The 14,535-nt window shown below is 49.0% G+C and overlaps 1 protein-coding gene and 2 non-coding genes across 9 annotated transcripts; 1 reads left to right on the top strand and 2 right to left on the bottom strand.

The window, feature by feature from the left end:
• The first annotated feature begins 1 nt into the window (after position 1).
• crocc2 (ciliary rootlet coiled-coil, rootletin family member 2) lies at positions 2–14,497 on the top strand. 7 transcript variants are annotated; one of them, XM_085928465.1, is made up of 37 exons: positions 461–517; positions 668–696; positions 1,031–1,154; positions 1,233–1,330; positions 2,622–2,801; positions 2,989–3,072; positions 3,137–3,231; positions 3,668–3,812; positions 4,290–4,396; positions 4,650–4,850; positions 4,918–4,993; positions 5,103–5,192; positions 5,260–5,379; positions 5,444–5,643; positions 5,746–5,886; positions 6,125–6,269; positions 6,332–6,478; positions 6,554–6,784; positions 7,671–7,864; positions 7,932–8,059; positions 8,133–8,302; positions 8,382–8,549; positions 8,730–8,864; positions 8,948–9,091; positions 10,572–10,789; positions 10,938–11,097; positions 11,168–11,335; positions 11,426–11,759; positions 11,823–11,950; positions 12,120–12,231; positions 12,294–12,445; positions 12,569–12,979; positions 13,140–13,289; positions 13,355–13,555; positions 13,631–13,744; positions 13,812–13,991; positions 14,108–14,497. In XM_085928465.1, the coding sequence occupies exons 4-37, from the start codon at positions 1,247–1,249 to the stop codon at positions 14,201–14,203; spliced, it is 5,409 nt and encodes a 1,802-aa protein (XP_085784591.1). In that variant the 5' UTR covers positions 461–517; positions 668–696; positions 1,031–1,154; positions 1,233–1,246; the 3' UTR covers positions 14,204–14,497. The 7 variants fall into 7 exon arrangements, 6 of the variants coding, with proteins under 6 accessions (XP_085784589.1, XP_085784588.1, XP_085784591.1 ...); XM_085928463.1 differs by lacking the exons at positions 461–517; positions 668–696 and adding an exon at positions 2–151 and having other exon boundaries at positions 2,640–2,801; XM_085928462.1 differs by lacking the exons at positions 461–517; positions 668–696 and adding an exon at positions 2–151.
• trnap-cgg (transfer RNA proline (anticodon CGG)) lies at positions 8,580–8,651 on the bottom strand. The gene has a single exon. It is a non-coding gene; the product is annotated as a tRNA-Pro (tRNA).
• On the bottom strand, positions 10,806–10,877 carry trnap-cgg (transfer RNA proline (anticodon CGG)). Its single transcript has one exon. It is a non-coding gene; the product is annotated as a tRNA-Pro (tRNA).
• Positions 14,498–14,535: the final 38 nt, after the last annotated feature.

The following is a 14,535-nucleotide window of genomic DNA, read 5'->3' as shown; positions in this document are numbered from 1 at the left end:
CGCCAAAAGCTCTGCAGCCGACTCAAAAGTTTGACCAGCAACTTTTGTCCTTTTACTTAGAATATTTTTACTCCATTTTTTTTCATTTGGAATGAGTTCCTCGCAGGAGGAGGACGGCACACTTTCACCTACATTAGACCTTGTTATTCAGGTTGGTAAACTTTATTTCTATTGGCTATTTTATGATTTCATCGTTGAAGTTTGCAGAAAAAAATATTTGTGTATTTTTGACAGATTTGAATGATCTACTGTGATGTACAATATTACGCATGATGTTGGCGCCATCCGTAATTTAGCGTATGTAATGTGTATTTTCAGTGGAGTATTTATTTTAAAACAATATTTAAATTACTCAATTAAACAAACATATCAATTAAATATGAATTTAAAAACGAAATAATTTATTTTAAAAGTTTGGCAGAGGGCAGCGGAAATATATTCCACTGACTTCCGGTTTCGGCCTCCGTCTTTGATCCGTGTCGAAAATCATCGAAAATCTTCGAAAATCTACTTTTAAGTCAGTTTTATATCTATTTTATTCTATAGCCACTTATTTTTTTACCATTTTGTATGGTTGTATAATTATAATGTTTTGTTTTCAAGACTAATAATTAACAATTTGATGTTTATCATTGACTTTTGGCGCAACCTTGATACGGATCGCAAGGCACCTGAAGAATATTTTAAAAAATATTGGTGAGCTGTTGCTAACTAATTAATTCCTTTACAATTACAAAAAGTTATATTTTTAGTACTAATTTTAGTATTACTGTAATTACATAACAGGTTTGAAAATCTACTTTTCTTTTTTTTTATTCAAGAGCACGTGCTTAGCTGCTAAGCTAGTTGATTAAAAATTAACCTACGTATGTAATAAAAAAGAAAACAATTGAAATTGTCATTATGACTAATGTTAAAATATCAAATGAATGAGTAGTATTCCATTGAGCCAACCTAGACAAGGCATCTAGCATATATGAGACAAAAATACATTCTAAAAGACTTATTATTACTTAACAATGACTTTCAGAAGTTGGAGGAGTCTCTGCTTGACTTTGAGAGCCATGAAGCGGACTCTGGAGTTGTACCGGCACCGGTGTCGGCACGCATCCGCCACATCATCACCCGGAATCTGGTGGCCGAGTCACCTGACGGTTGGAAAAACAAAGAATCCAATAAGTGCTTTGGGAAAAAAAAGTGAGTCTTTGTGCTTTTGGCTTTTCTGGTGGTAGGTGAGGCAACTAAAATGGAGGAGAACCCAAAGGACGAGAGTTCTTTGACTCAGACGATCTGCAAGGAGCAAGTCCAACCTTGCGGCCTCACCGAAAAGGTAAGAAATTTCCCTCCTAGAAGATGGAAAATGTTTCACTTCAATCTGAAAGTGGAGGAATTAAGTTATCTCAATCATGGGACTTTTGTGAATGTAACTGTCAATAAAGAGGGTCCATGAAGGCACCCCTTGTGATGTCCACACTGCAGAGGACCACCGTCATGATGAAGAAGAAAAAAAACGTTTTTTTTTCACCTGCCACACACAGTTGCCATTTGTGACAACACTGCGCTCATTCTGTCTGCTCGGACCAGACCGTAAAAGCCGGTTCATTAGTTTGACACTTATGTTTATGTTTACCTCAGGGGGTACATATAGGTCCCAATTAGCGACCAGACGTCTTTGCTAGGTTGATTTTGACGCACACATTCCACTTTGTATGACTAAATATTGATCAAATAGTGACTTTTTGAGAGGCCACAAGAAGGTCAAAGCTGGAGCCAAAGTTAAATCTGGGCCTCTTGGATAAAAACCACTCCACAGTCTCCGCTTTTCTGCAGTGGCCCTCAGTCTCCTTTTGGATAAAACAAACTGTTTGCAGCTTTCCCAGCAAGCGCTCTCAGCGTGATTCCAGCGTTGACATCCGCCCCAGCTGTGTTTAGGAATCTTCCAGATAGCACGCTTCATTAATTCTCTTTATTAAGCCCCTCGGCTCGAAGAAAAAAATGGCGGCAGCTGCGCTAAAACTTTGCACGCCGGGCCGCCAGATGTGGCGGATGCGGGCCGAGAGGTTCGATCAGCTGCTCGCAAGAAGCGTCACGAAAAGCCAACCTCGGCCATTCTCGGTTTGGCGCCAACACCAAAGGCTTCACGGGGGCCTCCGGAGCCAGCCTCCGCTTGCTCGCTGGCAACAGCATCAAAGCGTTTCCTTCAAGTATTTATCAGGAGACAAAAGCGAGGAGGGGCACAAATCATATGTATCAAGAAATAAGATAATTCAAAGCATGTTTCTGATGGTGGAAATGCGCGCATACGCCCAGGGTGTGGTATCAAAAGCAACCATGGCAACCGTTTCGAGTCCTGAAATGACATCAAGGCTTGTGTGCTACATAAATAGTACGTGCCTAACATCGACACACTCCAACAGCTTATTACCCGTCGTGCCGTGTATCATTCTGAATCAAAGTCAAATCCAAGTTTGCCAGAATGTTTCAACTTTTCAACCTGGCCACGTCAACTGCTCTGACACTATTTATACTATTTCTAACCATATAAAAGCCCAATTCCACTAACTCAAACCCTAATGAACATGGACCATCAAAACACTTTGTAGCTCATCCAAACTCCAAAGAATTCTCTCTGCATCCAGCTGGATCAAATGCTGAGCATGCCGTCGCCAGCAGAGTCGGACCGGGACAGCGCGTCGCCGTGGCAACACGCACTTCAGGAGCGAGAGTACAGACGGAGGCTGCTGCTCTTCCAGGAGGCCCAGCAGAAGCAGGCCCAGCTGGTCCAGAGGCTGCAGACCAAGGTGAGCTAAGTAGTGATGGAGACGCTCCTAACATTCATTCCATGATCTTAAGGTCAGTGTACAGAAAGGCCTTTTGTCCTCAGCCATAAAACAGGTTGAATAATAAAAATCAAGGATGTGAAATAAAGGCTGAAAAGAGTTTTTGTTCAGTCCACTCCTCAATCTGGTCCTGTTTTTTTTCTACAAGGTCCTCCAGTACAAAAGCAGGTGTGGCCAGCTGGAAGGACAAGTCCTGGAGAAGACTTCAGACTTGGAGAAGATGCGACTATTGGTGTGTCCTAACATGACGCTCTTGTGAACACACAAAACCAACCTCTGTTTGTATGCGTGAGTAGTTGCAGGCCCACAAAGACTCGGCCCAACGTCAAGTGCAAGATCTCAGCATCAGCATCCGGAGCAAGGTTGCCCGACTGGAAGAGGAACAGAGAAGGTGGGCAGAGCTACTAGTAGCTTCCCATTCCTTATTCCAAACACGACACTCTCATTAATATTGCTTTGGAAGTGTGGCTCGCACTCAATGCTGCATTTGAAGCTGCTGGGGGATTTGGAAATGTCCCGCTTGTAGTTCACAACGCTTGTGTGAATTTACAAGCAAAACAAACACTCCAAATCTTACTGAGATCCTCAGCCGTGTTTTTTTGTTTACGGTTGCCTGGAGGTCTTTGACGTCACACCCTCTCATCTCCAAATTGGATATTTCCGAAATCCCAGTTGCATCGAATGCGGCGTAAATCCATCACAAACATCATTGGGTAATACAAAGCATGTACGCGCACAGATAGCATCGACGCATGTAACAGGACGCGCGTGTGTGACTCGAGCTAAGCTAACGCAGATGTGCTAAGTTGGTGTTGCCGTGTTTCCAGATGCGGCAGCTTGAGCCAAGTCAACTGTGTACTTCGAGAACAGCTGGAGGAGGCCGACGCCCTCAACCAGGGCCTGGTGGAGAGCCTGCAGAAGGCCCGTCAGGACGCTGAGCTGTGCGATACGCGCCTGCGCCACCAGCAAGAGGTGAGCAACTTATTTTTTTTTTTGTATTTTGAATACTGCCCTTGCAGAAAACAGTCAAAATTAAAAAATAAAACAATTGTTGCATTCTTCGAATAAGAGACACATAGCACCATCTGGTGGAACAATATGGAACTCAAAACTTCTGTACAAACTACAAAATGTCCCCAGGATCCCTCAAGGGTTAACCTTAGTTAGGTCATTCCTAGCCAACATTCACTCTCGCATTATTTCTTTCATTGTTTTTTCCTGTGAAAACATTCCAAGTGGCGAGGGGCGGGAGTAAGAGGCCCGCTTTGTTGCCGTAAACGTCCGACGTGTGTTTATTCAGGGAAATCCAATGACTTGCGTGTGTGCCAGCACACTTCCAGGACAGCGTCTGTTTGGAATCACAATAACATGAGAGGTGCCATCTCTCGCTAACCTCTCTCCCACCCGCTTCACACACACACGCACACATATACGCTCACCCCTTGGCAGGCGTCGTCTTGCCGCCTGAGTCGGGAGCAGGCTCGCGTCAGAAGCTTGTGGCGCCAGGCCGCTTCCCTGAGGAACTCCTTCACGCAACTCAGGACTTTTGCTGACAGGTGAGTGTGCAGTCAACAAAAAGCACACGCTAGCCTCTTTCTCACTGAAAAGAGTTATTTTTACTATTTTGTTGTCATCCGGTAATTCACATTACTTCACAACAAGGAGCAGTACATCAAACAAATATTTGAAGATTATTTTTAAACCCCCAGAATTAAAAGGAAGGTTCAGTCCCCCAAAACAAAGATTTTTTAATTAGAAAAAAAAATGGTGGATGCAAAGTTGCTAGTATGTGGGGCTCCACTGCAACAGGACGCTGTCCGATATGCGAGGAGAGTGCGTCGCCGTCGGCCAGCAGCTCCGCGTGGCCTGTCATCATCTGGAGCCCACGCAGGAGAGCTCCCCCGGTGGCACGGAGGTGTCGACGCTGGAGCGGCAGCTAAAGGACAAACTCCGAGAGGCCATGCAGCTTCAGGGGCGCTGGGATGCCGAAAAAGTGGAACTCAAATCCAGGTACCGAACACAAAGGAGACCAAAGCCAAACAAGATATTTATTTTGTTATTCTGATGTCTAATCCAGGACCATGGAGCTGACGGATGCATTGACGCACCTCCGCAGCCAAAACAGCGAGAAGGACGCCAGCCTGGACAGGATGGTGAGATCAAATCTGCTGATCTCAAAGCTTTGATGGTTGAGCAGCTGCCGTCTGGAAAATGTCAGACTTAAGTTTGCAGTTTGTTTGACCTGCGTGGTCTCCCGCTTAGGAGACGAGCAGAAGCGAGGACAAAGGAGAGCTGGAAGTCCTCCAGGCCGAGAACCAAACCCTTCAAAAAGTACTCCACGAGGTCCACCAGGTCAGAAGAAAAAGTGTTCAATGAGTACAAATAGTCACAGTCTAACAATGTCCACATGGGTCTCCAGCTAGTGTCCAGAGAGGTTGATGGTGGTACATCTGGAGGTCTTCTTGATTGTTCTCCACGGAAGACGGCAACCCTGAAGGCTGTGCAGGATGTCCTCGACAAGCACAAGCAACAAATTCAAGTCTGCCTCCCTTTTTCTGGCGCTATCGCAAATAGTTTTCTTGAAATGATACCCAATCTTCCAGGACCTCCGTGTTCGCCTGGAGGCCTCCTTGAACGAGGCGAATTCGCTGCGTACTCGACTGCAGCAGAGCGACTCGGCCAGGACGGAACTGGAGGTGAGGATCCAGGAAGTCGCAATGGAAAGTCAAGAGGTCCAAAAAGCTTTGGAGGAGACTATGCAGGAGAAGGATGGATACCGTTCCTCGCTGGACGCCGTCTCCAGGTATCAGCTATCATGACAAAAAGAAGGAGTCACATGGACTACAAGGACTGAGAACAGATCGGATCAAACCAAGGTTTTTATTCTGAAAACCCGTGTACCCAGAGAGAAATGCGATGTGGAGCAGCTCTTAGCAGAAGCCCGACAGGAGTGCAACACCCAGCGCGGCGAGTTGGAGGCCCTGCGACGGCAGCGGAGAGATATTGAGCTACAGTTGGGACGGCTACGTTCCAACGTCCAGAGAGGGTGCGACCCACACACACACACACATACACATCATGACATACCTAATATTTGTATGATGGGTTTGAAATTAAATGAAAGTGTTTGGGGGGATCCTAGAGGGATCCAGCTCTGTTCCTATGGATGGCGGCCTTTGGCGCTCCATCTTTCAAAGGCCAGATGGATTATTGCTCGAGGGTGTTGTTTTCCCCCCTTGTTGTGCAATGACGCAACGGTGTGAGAAAATGTGCTTACGTTCCAGCGAGCAGAGCCTGGAGGAGCTGGAGGGGAAGCACTCGGACGTCCGACGGGAGTTGGTGGCGGCGAGAGAGGCGTTGAGCCAGTCTGGCCTGGAGAAGGAGGTTCTGGAGGAGGACAAGGCTAGCCTGGCGCTGGCCCTCAGCAAGGTTGGACCACCGCCACCTCGTCCGTATCTTTTTCCTGACCGCCATGACGCATCGTTACACAGGCGGAGTGTCGCGGCATGGAGCTGGAAGCGCTTTTGGCAAAGCTGCGGCACCAGGAAGCGGAATTGAAGGACTCCCTGGTCAAGATGGCGGCTCTGAGTGAGGGCCTGGCCAAGGACAAGGTGGAGCTCAACCGATTGCTCCTGCAGGTTAGCAGTCATCTCAACGAAGAGTAATTTTCATGACCCTTCATTTTTGTCACCAATTGCGTCACTCTGTTTCAGGCGGAAGCTGAGAAGGCGGAGCTTGGCGACCGCCACCGGGAGGCGGAAGCTGAGTGGGCGTTGGCTCGGGAGGAGGTGGCCCAGCTACAACGGGAGAAGACAGACGCTCTGATGGAGAAGGAAGCCCTGGAGAACTCGCAGCGCCACCTGTGGGACTTGCGGCGCAAGACGGAAGAGGACCTGGAGCGACTGCAGAAGGAAAACGCTCGCAACCTGCAGCAGCGGTCGCAGGTAAGTGCTGAAGATCGGAAAAGGTGCAGGAAATCTACCATTTTGGTTTGGAGCGGCCATTTTAGGATTACTCCACAATTTGAAAAATTCAGCCCCGAGTTTCACTTGTTTCTTTTTATAGACAGGTGATAAAATGAATGTCATATTTTTGTCAAGAATCTAAGCTACCGCAGATATGAAGGCCAGTACATAACTTTTAGTATCATTACTGTCTCACTCAAACTGATATTTTCTTAGGCCTAAAGTGCTATTAATAGTTTTTTATGAGTCAGCGGGGAGAAAGAATAATGCACAAATGTGAGGAAGATAAATGGAGGGTCAGAGTGCTTTTTTTAAAGTTGAGAGACTCGTAAATTTGCGCCGCCAAAGTTTTCTCATTCTTTGCTCTCTAAAGAATGACAAGAATCCTTTCCTGCTTTATTATGGCTTGAGCAGGACCTCCGCATTTGAGCTCAGGTAGTTTTTAACAAACCAAACAAATGGACAAATTCCATCCAAACACTTTGAGATAAGCGAGCTGTGAAAATAAATGTGAAAAAGCTTGGGTGTCATCCAGGCTGAGCCGGGAGACGTGCTGCGCTAATATTTAGTTTGACTTCAATTTAGCCTGGATGGAAATCAAATTACGCTGATTATTGCTTTTTTAAACCTTCCGCCGCGCTGGAAAAAAAATATAAACACGAGAGGGTGCTGAGGTCCGTTATAAACTCAGCCATTGTGGCACTTTTTCCCCCTCTGTTTTTTCTCATGGATTTATTCATGTATCCCAACCTAAAGGTTCTTGGACGTCTGAGTTTTTTTTTTTTTTTGGTCCTGGATCTACATTTCACCATCCTTGCGACATTTAGGCCGAAAGTCAGCAAGTACTTGGTTATATGTTTTGTAGGTGAGCAGACAGGTGCAGAGCACATCGGAGGAGCTTTGTGAGAGCAGAAGGCAGCTGGACAAGCAAGCAGCGGTTCTGGAGAAAGTTTCCGCAGACAGAGATAGTCTGGCCAAAGACAAGGCCGCCCTGGAGGTCCGACTCTGCTCGGCCGAGCGCAAAAGCTGCGACCTTGCCCGGGAGCTGCTGGAACTCAGGTGTGTGTATGAGGGCAAAAATAAATATCGAGTTGAGTTATAAGGTGGCTTCTGACCGCACTTGCAGAGCTGAGAAGCAGTCCTTGGAGACCAGCGTGTTCCAGAGCCAGGAGCTGGCCTCGTCCCTGGAGGTCGAGCGTAGCCGCGTGGAGGCCGAGAATCGCAGCTTGCTGTCGGCTAACGAAGCCTTGACACGTTTGTAGATCCTCCCCAAGATTTTTCTCATTTTGTTCTCAATTTATCTGATTACGACCACGGTCACATGCAGGTGATGTTGCCCGAGTGCGTTTGGATGCTGAACGTGAACTTGCTCAGGCCGCGCAGGAGCGCAGCGACCTAGAAGAGAAGCTGGTTCAAGCGGAACGGAAGACCCTGCAGAGCCTAAAGAACAGCGACGAGCTTCACCGAGAGCAGCTGGACGATGCACGCAGACAGCAGGTTTTGACCTTGATGTAACTGACGCTACAGTAGGATGAAGATGAAGCGTCACAGATGGTGGTGCTGATCTACCGTACAGGAGCAGAAGCTTACAGAGTCAATGAGGCAGCTGGAGCAGCTGCGCTCACTCAACCAACAACTGGCAGAGCGCAGTCAGGACGAGGTGCAAAAAGCAAAGGAGGAATTGCTCAGAGTCCAGGAAGACTGCAAGAGGAGCATTATGAAGGCCCACAGTGAGAATCAGCAGGTAGGCAGAGCCAAAGGACAAATTGTTGGAGGGCTCGTCCGGGATTTGAACCCGGGACCTCTTGCACCCGAAGCGAGAATCATACCCCTAGACCAACGAGCCACATGAAGTTCTACTATACCCAAAGCCAAAAGGCAGAGTGCATCTCGCTAGGTCTTAAATTGTGTGTATGGTGGTCAGGCTTTGTCCCAGAAAGACGCGGAGAAGACATCCCTGGTGGAGGAACTTGCTATCCTCCAGCAAGATCTAAAATCGGTAACCAGTCAAATGGAGCTTACTCAGAAGGAAGCATTCTTTGCACAGGAGCAGGACAAGGTCACCACCACCAACCTTCCATCACTCCATTCGAGAAGCTTCCTCCATTTAACTGAGCACCTTTTCTTCCGTTTGTTGTCCAGAATGAAATTTCAGTCCTGCGGCGCGAGACACTTCAGCTGCGTGCCGACTTGAAGGCGTGGCTTAATTCGCACGAGGCCGCCGAGCAGAGTGGACGCGACAAGCTGCGTGAGCTGAGCCAACAGCAGCAGGCAGCCCAGCAGCAGGTCAGGAAATTCTGTTGATCTGTCTGGATGTACTTCTCGGGTAGTTTTGAGCAAAGATGATATATTCTGCCATTGTAGGAAATTTTTATTGGTGACAAAAACGTTCCTGTGAAAACAATTTTTCTTTTTTATTCTACATTGAATCATAGTTCAAATGAAAATAGTTCTTCATTCATTTAATTTGATATGATTAGTTTACGTGTGACAGAGCATGAGAAGCTGGACAGTATCAGAGGGTTGGTGGGACAGCGGTGGGATCGCGGGTCCCTGGTACCGTATTATGAAATCAAAGTTTGCGTTAACCCCTTGTGTAAATAAGCCAGCAGTGAAAGGGGGGGGGGGGGGCGGCCGGGTGTTTATTTTCTCCCCCTTGTAACAGCAAAAGGCTGGCTCCAGCGGGACCCTCAACCCCACTCCCACCTCTCCCCCCCTTCTCTCGCACATATAACACTACACTGCCCCATCTCATCCCGAAGAAGGGGGGGGGAGAAAAAAAATTATATAAAATTAGAAGCTGAGAGCGCCGATGAACGGACCCTCACACCCTCGGCTCTCAAGGGCGTGCGATACATTTCTGCCGGTTGGACGATCCTCTTCAGGGCAGGACCTTCATCACACACGAGACGTTTGTGGGCTCGGGAGTTAATAGACTTTTCTGTTTAATGGCGAGGCGTCCAACTCGGCTGCCAAGCTCCGCCCACGAGCAATGACAAAAACTCTAACAAGTTGAGTTCTCAGTCAAATGTCCGATTTATGTTTTTTTTTCACACAGGCTTTTTTAGGCGTACTACTATTAGTGATATATATTAATGTCGCTAAGTAACGTTGGGGGGGGGCTGCATTTTTCCCAATGTCCCTAATAAAGGCTAATTGGTGGGATCAGCTTGTTATTCCTCAGATGCGTTTATGAAAGAATCATCCTGTGTGGCCTCCTCATCCTCCCCCACACGTCCCGAAGTTCAGGGGGGTGCGCTGCTGTTTATCACGCAGCTCTGCGGATTCTTGACACTGAGCTCAGCGAGGAGACGCAAGCTGGCCGTGAGCCCAAATGGCTCTTAGCCCCGGCCCTGATAAGCCCCGTCCTCCCTCGAGCCAAATATAAATATAAAAAAAATATACTAATATAGGTCATGTGCTCACTCTGCTCTGTTTACATGAGCTCATTCACCCATTTGGACTTGAACTCAACTTCTTGTGACTTTTGCTTTTTATCGCCAGTCTCATCTTTTCCCTCTAGTAGCTGCTTCAACATTTTTGGACTTCTTCCACTAAATTAAGCAATAAACCAAAAAACCCGAACAGTGGAAGGTAATTTTCTCCCCTTGGGACGAATGAAAATTGAATCCAGTTTTTCTCATCTTCATTTATTATCGGTTCTGACAATATTTAGAAATTAAGACGAAGCATAGCGTGGAGTTCATTGGAACGTGCTGAGTCGTGTTTAATTGTGAGAAACAATGTTGTCTACTTGATGCGTAAGGTGGAGGCTCTTCAAGATCAGCTAAAGGACACCGAGGAGCAACTGGCCGAAGCCCGACAGTACCTCCAGGAGAGCTCTCAGGGTTGGGAGAAGCAGCGCAAGGAGGCCCTCAACCTGCGTCGATTACTGGAGGACGAAACCAGTGAGAAGGAAGCAATCCACACCTCCAACCAGGAGCTCAGAGCCTCCATCAAGCGGTCGGAGAGCGACAACAGCAGGTAAAGTTTTAAAGAAGGGCTCGTCCGGGATTCGAACCCGGGACCTCTCGCACCCGAAGCGAGAATCATACCCCTAGACCAACGAGCCACGGTATAATTTTGCTGACATCCTTTTTTTTTTTTGGTCACATGTTCCCTTGGCCATCAGCTTGAGGCGAGCGTTGGAGGGGCGTGAGCAGCAAATGTCCCTCTTGGAAGAGCGCAGCACTGCCGTGCAGCAGGAGGCGTCCACCTTGAGGAGCAGCATGCGAGAGATCGAGAAGTCACGGCTGCAGGCGCGCCGACGGAATCAGGAGCTGCGCAGACAGGTTGGAAAATTAGATACCAAGTGAAATATACCTGAAGTTAGTCGAAGAAAATAAATCACGTTGATCTCAGCTGAAGGTCCTGGAAAGTGAGAAGCAGCGTCAGGAGCAAGAGCTGAAGCAGCTGCAGGCGCAACTGTGTCAGGAGGAGCAGCAGCAGGAGGAGGCGCGACGCCAGGCGTTCGGTCTCAAGCAGAAAGTGTTGGAGTGCGAGGCAGCCAGAGATGCAGCCACCAATCAGGTCATGCTCACCTTTGACCCAGGGTGGATGAGATGTCTTAAAATATTTTGGAACACAAGTAAGCTTTGCATCTCTCTTCTACTTGAGCAGGCGTCATCCCTGCAGAGACGCGTGTTGCAACTAGAGGAGGCCGAGCGTCAGGGCACGGAGCTCCTGCAGGTCCAACAAGCCCGGCAGCAGCTGGCCGACCAGAAGCATCGCGACCAGGCCGCCCAGCTGCAGCGAAGCCTGGAGGAGGCCGCCCTCCAAACCGGAGAGGTGAGTGCCCGGCTGGACCGCGCCGAGGCCGCCGCCCTGGATCTGGAGCGTCGCTTGGGGGTGAGCGAGAGCCGGCGTCGCGAGCTGGAGCGCAAAGTGTCGGCGGTGGGCTCAGCCCTGCGCCGTCTCCGCCTGACATCTCCCAGGAGGAGACTTCCTCTTCCAGGTTTGTCTTGTTGCTTGTTAGTTTACATGCGGCTGTCAAGAGGTTTACACACGCTCGCCGCAGGCTCGGCGGGAGACGGCGTGACCAGCATCTCCACTTCCTGTGCTGATGATGAGGAACTGGACTTGGACTTCATCCAAAACAGCCTGCAGGACTTCCAGAGGGAACTCAGGGACACACAGAGAGAAAGAGTATGTCTGCAAAACCTGACACAGGGACTTTATTATTTATGGGGACATTATTATTGTAAGCTACTGACACTTTATGCACAGTTTGAACATTGTATCGTGAAAACTTCTTAAAGTTGAATCGAGGCACCACTGGACTTAGGCTTAGACAAGGTCTATTTGTTGTTTTTAGGATGAGTCCAAGGCTCAGCTGGTCATGCTAAGCGAGCAGGTGTCAACACTCCAGGACAAGTCAGCCGGCGAGGTGACCAAACTGCACAAGTCCCTGAAGCAGTTCAAAGACGGTAAAGCGAGTGGACGGAGGCACGAGAGCGACAAAATTCTACACATTTATCCTTATTTGCAGAACGTCGGGAAATGCAGGAGCGACTGCGCGAATCGCAGACCTCGTTTTTCCTTCACCGGGAAGCCGAGCGAGACAAGGCGGGCCTGGAGGACGAGGTGTCTCAGCTACGGTCCGCTCTGCTCACTCTCCAAGCTGAGTCCAAGTCACTCAAGGTGAGTGACTTCCTAACCAGATGTTTGACAAAAATGCCGTTAAATAATGCTGCGTTACTTGATGATGTGGTAGCAGTTGCCCATCCCTGCTCTCGACTTGACGCTTTGATTATTATGTCCAAGGATAAGCTGGATGGCTCCCAGGCTCACGCACGCTCGGAACACGAGAGACTAAACGAGGCCTTGGAGGAGGCCCGAAGGAGCAATCTCCGCCTGGAGCTCGGCCAAGGTTCCCTGGAGGCCGAGCTGCAGTGTGCCCGCCAAAGAGCATCTGAGTTGGAGGCAGAGACAACGGCGTTACGGGAGAGGCTGACCAAGGCGTCGAAGAAACTCATCGAGAGCGAGGTGGCGCTGAGAGCCGGCGAGGAGCGTCAAAGCGTGGCTGATCGGCGACAGGGACAGCTGGGCGAGCATGTTCGAGCGCTGACCGCCGAGCTGAACAAGCAGCGCAGCAGCCAGGGGGCGCTGGAGGAGAACCTGAAGCAGCTGCACAGAGCTATGACTGACAGCGAGACGGAACGACAACTCCTGCAGGTCTTCCGTTGTTTGTCTCTTCAATATAATAATTCATCTTCATTTGTCACATTCTCTATTTGTTTCAACGGAAATGTCTCGCGCATGGACTCCATTCCACTTGACGCTAACCCGACCGGCGTCAGCTCTCATCCCAACATCTCGACATGTGACATCGCAGGACCGTCTGAGCGAAAGCCGAGACGCCCTGGAGGAGAGCAAGAAGCTGAACCGCTCTCTGATGGAACGCAGTCAGACACTTAAAAGGGAACAAGAGGACTTGGAGCAGAGGAACCGTGAGCTGGACAAACAAAAGATGAGCCTGCAGCAGGTTAGAGCACGAGACACTTTATTAGGTACGATGGTACTTCACGAGTGAGCTTTCACTCCTCGCAGAGTCTGAAGGTGCAACAGGGGGCAGAGCAGGCGGCATGGGAGAAGGCTGAGCAGCTGGAGAGCAAGGCGACAAATCTGGAAAGCAAGGTGACCAACCTACAGGTGGCGCTGCAGCAGCTACGGCGGGAAAAAGCCGACATTGAGAAAGCCATGACGCGGCTGGGAAAAGACAAAGGTGCTCTCAGGAAGTCGTTGGAGAAGGTGAGATAAGAGAAAATCCTACAACAGCACTGCATTATTAGTTTCTTCTTCACGTGTGTGTTGATGTACGGTTAGGCAGAGACAAACAGGCGGAGGACGGAGGATGGAATCGCCAGGGAGACGCAAGAAGCGCTAGTCTGTCTCGAGCGACAGCTGGTGGACAGGCAGGACCAGGTGACTGCCCTGAAGGTCAGCACCTCTTTGGATGTTGTGCATATGATGTGGTATGCTTTGGATCACCAACTTTCTATCATAGTCGCATGTAGGTCAGCTGCAGCAGGCTCAGGCACAGCGCCTCCTGGAGGTGACGGCGCGCCACCACCAGGAGATGGAAACGGCCACAGAGCGGTTGCGCCAGGCCCAGCTGCAGGCCCAGCAGGCACTGGAGAGCCGTGAGAAGGCCCATCGCCAGAGGGTCAAGTGTCTGGAGGATCAGGTATGTGTGACCGCAGAGTAGTGGTTAGGAAAAGCCTACTAGAACATCTCAACTCTATTTGGTGGGCGTTGACGCTTTTGAAGTCCTCAATCAGTGAAGATACATCTGGTGCGCAGGTGTCCACGCTCAAGGAGCAGCTGGACGAGGAGACACGAAGGCGACAGGCCTGCGTCCACAAGATGCTGCAGCCGGGCGTGCACTCAAGTATGTAGCCACCGTCACATGCGTGACAACGACGACGACAGGGCGTTTGTTTACGACACTGCACGGAGCGGACGGGACGAACTGTTCGATTCCTCTGGGTGACAAATATTATCACTCACAAAAAAGATTGGGAGAATTAGTTTCAGGAGGTATATTGATACAGTTACTAGTTAAAAGATTTAGTTAGTAGTTGCTATTGATGACAAGATGGTGCTAATTTTGATTTGCCTTTGTTTGAAGTCAGATTTTCTGGATACATTAACGTTGTTCTTTGTGTGGCTTTTTTGTTTGTATTTTGTCAAGGGGGGGGGCGCTTTGAGTTATGTTGGGGAGGGACTTC

The sequence above is a fragment of the Syngnathus leptorhynchus genome, chromosome 13, assembly GCF_054491065.1.
Source record: "Syngnathus leptorhynchus isolate UIUO chromosome 13, UIUO_Slep, whole genome shotgun sequence".
Classification (NCBI taxonomy): domain Eukaryota; kingdom Metazoa; phylum Chordata; class Actinopteri; order Syngnathiformes; family Syngnathidae; genus Syngnathus; species Syngnathus leptorhynchus.
The sequence above is the reverse complement of the archived record's forward strand: the minus strand, read 5'-3'. Positions and strand labels throughout refer to the sequence as shown.

What these genes read in the sequence shown, in the direction of transcription:
- crocc2 (XM_085928462.1), top strand. Translation starts at nt 92, where the DNA reads ATGAGTTCCTCGCAGGAGGAGGACGGCACACTTTCACCTACATTAGAC. An exon ending in GGTGGCCGAGTCACCTGACG is followed by an intron (nt 1,155 to 1,232) that starts GTTGGAAAAACA and finishes TTCTGGTGGTAG; the next exon opens with GTGAGGCAACTAAAATGGAG. An exon ending in TCGGAGAGCGACAACAGCAG is followed by an intron (nt 10,790 to 10,937) that starts GTAAAGTTTTAA and finishes CTTGGCCATCAG; the next exon opens with CTTGAGGCGAGCGTTGGAGG.